Source organism: Hylobates moloch, unplaced genomic scaffold, assembly GCF_009828535.3.
Source record: "Hylobates moloch isolate HMO894 unplaced genomic scaffold, HMol_V3 SCAFFOLD_12, whole genome shotgun sequence".
Taxonomy (NCBI): Eukaryota; Metazoa; Chordata; class Mammalia; order Primates; family Hylobatidae; genus Hylobates; species Hylobates moloch.
The window spans coordinates 64,691,384-64,703,415 of NW_026652287.1; the positions used below are offsets into that span (position 1 = coordinate 64,691,384).

The 12,032-nt window shown below is 40.5% G+C and overlaps 1 protein-coding gene across 7 annotated transcripts in view; it reads right to left on the reverse strand.

Moving 5' to 3' along the window:
• Positions 1-12,032, reverse strand: part of ZNF566 (zinc finger protein 566) — a 46,198-nt gene that overhangs the window by 5,521 nt on the left and 28,645 nt on the right. Inside the window, exon 1 of one of the 7 annotated variants that reach the window (XM_058425207.1) lies at positions 5,668-6,605. The exons of the other annotated variants lie outside the window; for them this stretch is intronic. Within the exon in view, the coding sequence (XP_058281190.1) occupies positions 5,668-5,758 (91 nt within the window). The 5' untranslated portion in view covers positions 5,759-6,605. Of the gene's footprint in view, positions 1-5,667; positions 6,606-12,032 lie in introns of those variants that run through there. 7 annotated transcript variants of the gene reach the window in all.

Sequence of the window (12,032 nt, forward strand, 5' to 3'; positions counted from 1 at the left end):
ATCATACACACACAAAATATTTCATTGCATATATACACACAGACATATAATAGCATCCCACAGTATGAATTATAAAATAAGGGAAATGGCCAGGCATGGTGGCTCACACCTGTAATCCCAGCACCTTGGGAAGGTGAGGCAGGCAGATCACTTGAGGTCAGGAGTTTGAGATCAGCCTGGCCAACCTGGTGAAACCTGTCTCTACTAAAAATATAAAAATTAGCTGGGCATGGCGCCTGTAATCCCAGCTACTGGGGAGGCCGAGGCATGAGAATTGCTTGAACCGAGGAGGCAGAGGTTGCAGTGAGCCGAGATTGTGCCACTGCACTCCAGCCTGGGTGACAGAGTCTCTGTCTCAATAAATAAACAAACAAACAAACAAACAAACAAAGGAATGATCACACTGTTAACAGGGCTATTGACAGGATGAAATGAATATGCCTAATGGAAAATTCCCAGGGATCAGTAAACTATGGCCTATGGCCCTGCACCCATTTTTATAAATGAAGTTTTATTAGCCATACTTGTTACATATCGTCTATGGATGCTTTTGCGCTAAAAGGGCAGAAGTGAGTAGTTATGATAGGGAATGTGTGAACTGCAAACCTAAAATACTTACTATTTGCCTTTCAAGAAAAAGTTTGCCAGCCCCTGGTTAGATATGCATTGTCTAATACAGTAGCCGCTAGCTACATGTGGCTTTTAAAATTTCAAATAATTTAAGTAAAATGTGCATTTTATTTTGAAATAAACAGCTGAATTTGAAAACTCAGTTTCTCAGTCACACTATTCACATTTCCAAAGTTCACCAGCCAAATGTGGCTGGTAGCTTTTGTACTGGAAGTCTGTACTAAACATCACAAATATAAAACATTTCCATCACCACTGAATGTTCTCTTGGATAGCCCTGGTCTGGATTCTGTAACTGGAGGGCCAGAGCACTTTAAAAAATGATAAGGAACTAGAGGGTGGCAATCCAGAAAAAAGCCTAGCTTAAGAAAAGTCAAGTGTGGAATGAACACAGTATGAGTGGTAGATAGGACTCATTTGTGGACAGATATGGTATACGTTTGGGGTTTGATGAAAATAGTGTTTGTCTTGTAATTCTGAGATGCTGACCTTTGTTAAAGAGAAGAGAGCACTTAACAAATACATGAGCACTATAGTAGTAATGACTGACTGGCAGAAAAGACATTTGTAGGTTCAAGAGAAGGGGAGAGAGTAAAATGGAAGGCAGTGTATGTTACTGACAGATCAGAGATACTAGATTCAGTTACATGCGTTTTATACTCAAACTTGAATAATTATAAGCTTTGCTTTCTTGGGCAAATTAGTTCAACTTTCCAAACCTGCAGTTCTCTAATACAATAGGAATGATAATATAATAGGAATGATAGCCCTTACAACTGTTGTGAGGATTGGGATTAATGTTTGTAAATACTATGGAAGAATTTCTGCCAGGCACAGTGGCTCACACCTGTAATCCCAGCACTTTGGGGGGCCGAGGTGGTGGATCACGAGGTCAGGAGTTTGAGACCAGCCTGACCAACATGGTGAAACCCTATCTCTACTAAAAATACAAAAATTAGCCGGATGTGATAGCGCACGCGCCTGTAATCCCAGCTACTCAGGAGGCTGAAGCAGGAGAATTGCTTGAACCCAGGAGGCAGAGATTGCAGTGAGCCAAGATCACACCACTGCACTCCAGCCCAGGGAACAGAGCGAGACTCCGTCTCAAACAAACAAACAACAAAAAAAAGAATTTCCATACAAAAGTGGGGACACTAGGCCCGACCCCTTGACTCGTTAAAAAAAAAAAGGGAGAATAGCTAGGAGACTTGAAAGTCACTGACTCTTAGACAAGGAAATGGAGGGGTAAGGAAGGTACAGCTTTGTAAACTATTATAATATACATGTAATACAAATAAATTTTTAAAAGAAATAGTTTGGTCTGGTTACAGAGGGACAAGATCTCAGCTAGTATTCTTATCAGTCAGTTACCCATAGAGAAAGAAATGACTACGGAATGAGATATGATGAAAAGAAAAAATGCGTATAGCAAGGTGGTTGAGAAAACTGAAGGCTTTAGTGTTGTAAAAGAGGTCTGAATTCCGGACCTTTTAACTAGCTGAGAGGCCACAGACAAACTATGAAACCTCAATGAATATTGTTTTTATCATCTGTAAAACCGTCAAGTGTATGACACTAGTAGGTAGTCAATATTTTTTTTTTTTTTTTTTGAGATTGAGACCATCCTGGCTAACACGGTGAAACCCCTCTCTACTAAAAATACAAAAAATTAGCCAGCCATGGTGGCGGGTGCCTACAGTCCCAACTACTAGGGAGGCTGAGGCAGGAGAATGGCATGAACCCGGGAGGCTGAGCTTGCAGTAAGCCGAGATTGCACCACCATATTTTAGTGGAATAATGTCCTGAATTAAGTAAGGAAGATAGTTTGAAATCATACTAGATCATATGGTAAAAACGTACATCATGCAATCTTTCTCTGACAGCTATAAGGCATTTAATCTGATCACTGAATCCCAAACAAACAAAAGACATGAGAGGAAATCAATACTAGATTTAACTTGTAAGAAACATCAAAAAGAGTTCTTCAAGTAGAAAGAAAAGGACACTAACAATATAAAAATATAAAACTCATTGTAGGGCCGGGCGCGGTGGCTCACGCTTGTAATCCCAGCACTTTGGGAGGCCGAGGCGGGCGGATCACGAGGTCAGGAGATCGAGACCACGGTGAAACCCCGTCTCTACTAAAAATACAAAAAATTAGCCGGGCGCAGTGGCGGGCGCCTGTAGTCCCAGCTACTCGGAGAGGCTGAGGCAGGAGAATGGCGTGAACCCGGGAGGCGGAGCTTGCAGTGAGCCGAGATTGCGCCACTGCACTCTAGCCTGGGCGACAGAGCGAGACTCCGTCTGAAAAAAAAAAAAAAAAAAAAAAAAAAAAAAAAAAAAAAACTCATTGTAAAGGTATGGATATAGTTATATTCAGAATACTCTGATAATGTAATAATGGTGCATAAATCACTTTTAACTCTAGTATAAAAGTTAAAAGACAAGGCTGGGCATGGTGGCTCACACCTGTAATCCTAGAACTTTGGGAGGCCGAGGCGGGCAGATCATGAGGTCAGGAGTTCGAGACCAGCCTGACCAATATGGTGAAACCCTGTCTCTACTAAAAATATAAAAATTAGCTGGGTATGGTAGTGTGTGCCTATAATCCCAGCTACTCAGGAGGGTGAGGCAGGAGAACTACTTGAGCCCAGGAGGTGGAGGTTGCAGTGAGCTGAAATCTTGCCACTGCACTCCAGCCTGGGCAACAGAGCAAGACTCTGTCTCAAAAAAAAAAAAAAAAAAAAAGGTTAAAAGACAAAGGTATTAAAAATAAATAAACCGGCCGGGCGCTGGTGGCTCACACGTGTAATCTGAGCACTTTGGGAGGCTGAGGTGGGCAGATCACGAGGTCAAGAGATCGAGACCATCCTGGCCAACATTGTGAAACCCCGTCTCTACTAAAAATACAAAAGTTAGCTGGCTATGGTGTGTGCGCCTGTACGCCCCGCTACTCGGGAGGCTGAGGCAGGAGAATCACTTGACCCCAGGAGGCAGAGGTTGCAGTGAGCCGAGATCGCGCCACTGCACTCCAGCCTGGGTGACAGTGTGAGACTCCATCTCAAATAAATAAATAAATAAAAATAAAAATAAATAAACCTACAATCATTTGCTAATAGATACACAATATATAAAAGATGTACATTGTAACATCAATAATGTAATGTGGGTGGAGAAGTTAAAGTGTAGACTTTTGTATTTGGTCAAAGTTAAGCTATTATTATTATTATTATTATTATTTTTGAGAAACAGGGTCTTGCTCTGTAGCCCAGGCCAGAGTCCTCACTGTAGCCTCAACCTCCTGGGCTCAAGGGATCCTCCTACCTCAACCTCCTGCGTAGCTGAAACTAGACATGTGCCACCACATCTGGTTAATTTTTTTTTGAGACAGAGTCTTGCTCTGTCTCCCAGGCTGGAATGCAGTGGCGCAATCTCGGTTCGCTGCAACCTCTGCCTCCCAGGTTCAAGTGATTCTCCTGCCTCAGCCTCCCAAGTAGCTGGGATTACAGGCGCCTGCCACCAAGCCTGGCTAATTTTTTGTATTTCTAGTAGAGACAAAGTTTCATCATGTTGGCCAGACTGGTTTCCAACTCCTGACTTCAAGTGATCCTTAAACATTTTGGTAGAGACAGGGTCTCGCTATGTTGCCCAGGCTGGTCTCAAACTCCTGGGCTCAAGCGATCCTCCCACCTCAGCCTCCCAAAGTGCTGGGAATACAGGTGTGAGCCACCATACCCAGCCTAAAGTTAAGTTATTATTAACTTACAATAGACTGTTATAACTATGAGATGTTTTAAATATGTAAGCCTTATGGTAATCACAGAGAAAAACTCTCTAGTAGATACACTGAAGACAATGAGAAAGACATCAAATCATACCACCATAAAAAAATCAAATCAGAAAGAAAGAGTGAGATAGGAGCAAAGACACTATAAAACAGTCAGGATTAGCTCGGCAGAGTGGTGCATGACGATAGCCCCGGTTACTTGAGAGGCTGAGGCAGGAAGATTGCCTGAGCCCAGGAGTTCAAAACTGCAGTGAGTTATGATCATGCCACTATACTCTAGCCTGGGCAATAGAGGGAGACCTCATCTCTAAAATAACAACAACAACACAAACGAAGAATCGTAAGAGACTACTATGAATAATGATATGCCAACAAATTGGATAAACTAGGAAAAAAATGGATAAATTCCTAGAAACAAAACTACCAAGCCTGAATCATGAAAAAAGAGAAAATCTGAACAGACCAATTATGAGTAGGATAGTTCCATCAGTAATCAAAAACTTCCTAATAAAGAAAAGACAAAGACTTGATGGCTTCACTAGTAAGTTCTATCAAACACTTAAAGAAGAATTAACTCCAATTCTTCTCAAACTCTTCCAAAATGTTGAAGACAGAACACTTCCAAACTCATTTTATGAGGATAGTATTACCCTGATACCAAAAACAGACAAAAAATCTACAAGAAAATTACAGGCCAATATCCCTGATGAACATAGATACAAAAATTCTCAACAAAATACTAGCAAATGGAATTCAACAGCACATTAAAAGGAACATGCACCATCATCAAGTGAGATTTATTCCTAGGATGCAGGGATGTTTCAACATAAGCAAAGCAATCAATGTGATACACCACATTAACAGAGTGAAGGATAAAAACCATATGATCATTTCAGTAGATATAGAAAAGTCATCTTACAAAATTCAACATACTTTCATAATCAAAACTCTCTCAACAAATTAGGTGTACGAGGAATTTACTTCAAAACAATAAAGGCCATATATGACAAACCTACAGCTAACATTATCCTCGACATTGGAAAATAAAGGTTTTTCCCCAAAGATCAGAAACAAGACAAGGATGTCCACTCTTGACACTCTGCTCAATATAGTACCAAAAGTCCTTTTTATTCCTTTTAGGCAATAAAAAGGAATAAAAGGCATCCAAATTCAAAAAAACCCTAGGGGATCTACCATAAAACTGTTAGAAGTAATAAATGTTATTTATCTACAACTCAGTATGCTCCCACCTGTAATTCCAGCACTTTGGGAGGCCGAGGCGGGCAGATTACTTGAGGTCAGGAGTTTGAGACCAGCCGGGCCAACATGGCAACACCCCATCTCTACTGAAAATACAAAAATTAGCTGGTGATGGTGGGCACCTGTAATCCCAGCTACTCAGGAGGCTGAGGCACGAGAATCGCTTGAACCCAGGAGATGGAGGTTGCAGCGAGCCAAGATCACGCCACTGCACTCCAGCCTGGGTGACAGAGCGAGACTCTGTCTCAAAAAAAAAAGAAGTAATAAGGCCTCACGCGGTGGCTTATGCCTGTAATCCCAGCACTTTGGGAAGCCAAGGCGGGTGGATCATGATGTCAGGAGATTGAGACCATCCTGGCTAACACGGTGAAATCCCTCTCTACTAAAAATACAAAAAATTAGCCAGCCATGGTGGCAGGTGCCTACAGTCCCAACTACTAGGGAGGCTGAGGCAGGAGAATGGCATGAACCCGGGAGGCTGAGCTTGCAGTAAGCCGAGATTGCACCACTGCACTCCAGCCTGGGCAACAGAGCGAGACTCCGTCTCAAAAAGAAAAAAAAAAAAGGTAATAAATGTATGTGCATTCAGTAAGATACAAAAATCGGTTGTTTCTATACACTAGCAACAAATTATCAGAAAAAGAAATCAAGAAGACAATCCCATGTATAATAACATCAAAAAGAATAAAATACTTAGGAAAAAATTTAACAAAGGAAATCTGTATATGGAAAACTATAAAACACTGATGAAAAAACTGAAGACACGCCAGGCATGGTGGCTCACGCCTGTAATCATAGCACTTTGGAAGGCCAAGGCGGGTGGATTGCCTGAGCTCAGGAGTTCAAGACCAGCCTGAGCAACACAGTGACGCCCCATCTCTAGTAAAATACAAAAAAAAAAAAAAAAAAAAAAATTAGCCGGGCATGGCAGCATGCACCCGTAGTCCCAGATACTCAGGAGGCTGAGGCAGAAGAATTGCTTGAACCTGGGAGGCGTAGATTGCAGTGAGCTGAGATCACACCACTGCACTCCAGCATGAGCAACAGAGTGAGACTCCATCTAAAAAAAAAAAAATTGCATTAAATAAAAAAGGGGGGTAGGGAGCTAGGGGAGGGATAGGATTAGAAGAAATACCTAATGTAGATGATGGGGTGATGGGTGCAGCAAACCACCATGGCATGTGTATACCTATGTAACAAACCTGCACATTCTGCACATGTATCCCAGAACTTAAAGTATAATAAAAAATAAATGAAGACACAAATAAACGAAAAGATATTCTGCATTCATAAATGGAAAGAATTAATATTGTTAAAATGTCCATACTACCCAAAGCAATCTACACATTCAGTGGAATCCCTAACAAAATTCCAAAGGTACTTTTCACACAGATAGCAAAAACAATCCTAAAATTCATATGGAACCATAAAAGACCCTGAAGAGTCAAGGTAATCTTGAACAAGAAGAACAAAGCTGGAGGCATCACCACATCTGAATAAATTTCAAAATAGATTACAAAGCTGCAGTAATCAAAACAGCATAGCACTGGCATAAAAATAGACACATCAACCAATGGAACAGAATACAGAAACAAGAACCCATACAGAACCCATGCATTTATGGTCATTGGATTTTCAATAAAGATGCCAAGAACACACAATGGGAAAAAGACAGTTCAATAAATGGTGATGAGAAACTGGATAGCCACATGCAAAAGAATGAAATTGAATTCCTATCGCATACATATACAAAAGTCAACTCAAAATGGATGAAAGACTTAAACATAAGACACAAAACTATAAAACTACTAGAAGAAAACAGAGGAAAGTTCCATGACATCAGTCTAGGCAATGATTTTTTTGCATATGACCCCAAAACACAGAAAAGAAAAGCAAAAAATAGAAAAATGTGATTACATCAAACTCAAAAGCTTCTGCACAGCAAAGGAAACAATTAGCAGAGTGAAGAGACTATCCACACAGTGGGATAAAATATTTTCAAACCTTGTATCTGGTAAGATGCTAATATCCAAAATATATAAGGAACTCAACTCAGTAACAAGAAAACAAATAACCCAAATAAAAAAATGGGCATTTCTCAAAAGAAGACATAGAAATAGCCAATAGGTACATGAAAAAACACTCAACATTACTAATCATCAGGAAAATGGAAATTGAAACCACAATGAAATATCACCTCATTGCTGGGTACTGTGGCTCAGGTCTGTAATCCCAGCACTTTGGGAGGCCGAGGCGGGCAGATCACTTGAGGTCAGGAGTTTGACACCAGCCTGACCAACATGATGAAACCCCATCCCTACTAAAATACAAAAATTATGCGGGCATAGTGGCGGGCACCTGTAATCTCAGCTACTTGGGAGGCTGAGGTGGGAGAATCGCTTGAACCCCAGAGACGGAGGCTGCAGTGAGCTGAGATCGCATTACTGCACTCCAGCCTGGGCAACAAGAGTCAGACTCCGTCTCAAAAAACCAAACAAACAAAAATTCCCTCACACCTGTCAGAACTGCTATTATCAAAAGGACAAAAAATAACAAGTGTTTGAAAGGATGTGGCAAACAGGGAATCCTTGTACACTGTTGGTGGCATAAATTGAAACAGCCATTATGGAAAACAGCATGGAGGTTTCTCAAAACTACCCTATAACCCAGCAAGCTCACTTCTGGGTATATATCCAAATGAAATCAAATCAGTATGGGGAAAAAAAATCTGCATTCTTATGTTCATTGCAGCATCATTCATGATAGCCAAGATATGGAATCAATGGATTAATTGATAAAGAAAATGTGATGTGTGGGCATATATATGTATACACACACACATACACATATACACACACACAATGGAATGTATGTGTATATATATAAATACACAAACACTGGAATATTAAGCCTTAAAAATGAAGAAAATCCTGTTATTTTCAAAAACATAGATGAAGCTGGAGGACATATGCCAGGCACAGAAAGACAGATACTGCAGTGATCTCACTTACATATGAACTCTAAAACGCTGAACTCATAGAAGAAGAGAGTAGAATGGAGGTCTCCAGGGGTTGGGGGATGGAGGAAAGAAGATATTGGTCAAAGGGTACAAAGTTCCAGTTACTCAGAATAAAAAATTTCTGGAGATCTAATATACAGCATTATATATTAATAGTATGTACTGCCATGTAAGTACATACCATTAATAGTAATACCAGTACAGAATGTATACCATAGTAACTAATTTATAATACTGTATTATATACTTGGAATTTATTATGGGAGTCGATCTTAATGTTCTTACCACATACACACATATACAAATTGGTAACTATGTGATGTGATAGATACATTAATTGGCTTGATTATGGTAATCATTTCACAATGTATACACATATATCAAAATACCTAATTGTATACTGTAAATATATATAATTTTTTTTTTTGAGACAAAGTTTTCACTCTTGTCGCCCAGGCTGGAGTGCAATGGCGTGATCTTGGCTCACTGCAACCTCTGCCTCTTGGGTTCAAGCACTTCTCCTGCCTCAGCCTCCCAGGTAGCTAGGATTACAGGCATGCACCACCCCGCCTGGCCAATATATATAATTTTTATTTGCCAAATATACCTCAATAATGCTAGGGAAAAAGCTGGAATGAATTGTTTAAAAAACTTTCAGAGAAGGATGAAAATGATGACAGAAAATAAGTCATAGGGAAGAAAATATGATGTAAGAAATAAAATGAATGTAAAATACGAATTCTGGAAGGAAAATATGGCAATGATATAGAACCCTAATAAAATAAATTTCCAGGGTTGATGAAAACTCTTAGTATTCAGATGGTTCCCTTTTTGCTGAGCAATATATATGAGGAAAGAGGTTTTTGTTTTGTTTTGTTTTTGCCTCAGCCCCCAGGTAGTTGGGATTACAGGCATGTGCCACTATGCCTGGCTAATTTTTGTATTTTTAGTAGAGATGGGGTTTCATCACCTTGGCCAGGCTGGTCTTGAACTCCTGACCGTGTGATCCACCCACCTCGGCCTCCCAAAGTGCTGGGATTACAGGTGTGAGCCACTGCTCCGCTCCCAGCCTATTACTTTTTTTTTTTTTTGAGACAGTTTTGCTCTTGTTGCCCAGATGGGAATGCAACAGCTTGATCTCAGCTCACCACAACCTCTGCCTTCCAGGTTCGGGCGATTCCCCTGCCTCAGCCTCCTGAGTAGCTGGGATTACAGGCATGCGCCACCATGCCCAGCTAATTTTTTGTATTTTTAGTAAATATGGGGTTTCACCATGTTGACCAGGCTGGTCTCGAACCCCGACCTCAGGTGATCCGCCCGCCTCGGCCTCCCAAAGTGCTGGGATTACAGTTGTGAGCCACCGCGCCTGGCCACCTATTAATTTTTTTTTTTTTTTTTGAGACAGAACCTTGCTTTGTTGCCCAGGTGAGAGTACAGTGGCGTGATCTCAGCTCACTGCAACCTCCGCTTCCTGGGTTCAAGAGATCCTCCTGCCTCTCAGCCTCCCAAGTAGCTGAGATCATACCCAGCTATTTTTTTTGTATTTTTAGTAAAGATGGGGTTTCAACACGTTGGCCAGGCTGATCTTGAACTCCTGACCTCAAGTGATCTGCCCACCTTGACCTCCCAAAGTGCTGGGATTACAGGCATAAGCTACTGCACCTGGCTTCCATAGGATTTAAAGAAAGACCTAGGGTCTCATAGAATAATATTCAGAATGCCTTAGAATACCATCCAAAATCACTCAACAAATGAAGAATGAAGAAAATTTTAACTCACATGGCAAAAGACAACAGACACCAAAATAAAGGTGATTCATGTTGGAATTATCAGATAATGACTTTAAAGCAGCTATTTTAAAAATACTTGAATAAGGAATCATGCACACTCTGCAAACCAATATAAAAATAGAAAGTTTCAGCAAAAGAGTAGAAGATATAAAGAAGAATAAACAAGTTTTAGAACTGAAAAGTGCAGTAGCCGAAATAAAAACCACTGGCTAGGCTCAAAAGCAGAATGGAGGTAATAAAGTCAATAAACTTGAAGATAGTTCAAAAGAAATTAGCTAATATGAATAACTGAAAAAAAAGATAAAAATGCAAAAAGAACACAGCCTCTGGGAATGTAGAACAAGAAAAGATTTAACATTTGTGTCATTAGGGTTTCAGAAGGAGAAGAGATAGCACAGGACTCAAAAAAGATTTGAAGAAATAATGGCTGAAAACTTACCAATTTTGTGAAAGATAAAACAAGCAAAGCCATTTTGAGAAGCTCAGCCACCCCAAATAGGATAAACCCAAAGAAATCCATACTCAGACACATCATAATCAAACTGCTGAAAATGAAAGACAAAATAAATAGTGAAAGAACTGTAAAAAAAAAATGTATTACTTATGGGTGAACAATGATTTGAATCACTGGATTGCTCTTCACAAACTCTGGAGGCCAGAAGAAAAGTAGAACAATAATTTATTGTGCTGAAAAAGAGTTGTCAATCCAGAATTTTGTATCTACCAAAAATATCCTTCAGTAATGAAGGTGAGATTAAGACAAGCAATACTGCAAATGTACATTGCAGCTCAGGCTGTGCCCTCAGGGTCTGTGTGGGAGTAGGCAATAGTGGGGACAGTGGTTAGTAAAAGAGCTTGTACCCCTTCTCAAAGGGGTTAAGTGCTTGTTAAATCCAGGAGACAGCTGTCATGTGAGAATGAAGGTCCAGTGCTGCTTTCCAGCTCTCCAAGGAAAACCAGAAATCCAGATTTCTATATTAAATCCCCTGATAGCTTGAGGCTGGTAACTAATTCAGAACATTAGAGAACTGTAGGGGCGGCACCAAACACAAACATGTGTAGGATACACCCTGAGTTACTAGTTTGTTACTTCAATGGAGTTTTCTCTGTTTCTTTGAACTTCAGAAATTATACCAAGATACATCTAATTAAAACTCTTGGCCCGACGCAGTGGCTCACACCTGTGATCCCAGCACTTTAGGAGGCCGAGGCAGGTGGATCACCTGAGGTCAAGAGTTCGACACCTGGCCAACATGGTAAAACCTCATCTCTACTAAAAATACAAAAAACAAAAATTAGTTAGGCTTAGTGGCACGTGCCTGTAGTCCCAGCTACTCGGGGAGGCTGAGGCAGGAGAATCCCCTGAACCCAGGAGGCAGAGGTTGCAGTGAGCCAAGATTGTGCCACTGCACTCCAGCCTGGGCAACAGAGCCAGACTCTGTCTCAGAAAAAAATAAAATAAAAGAAATAAATAAATAAAATAAATCCTATGGAGATGGTTGATACTTTTGTTTTAACAGGTACTGACCATGTTGGGTTCAGGCTG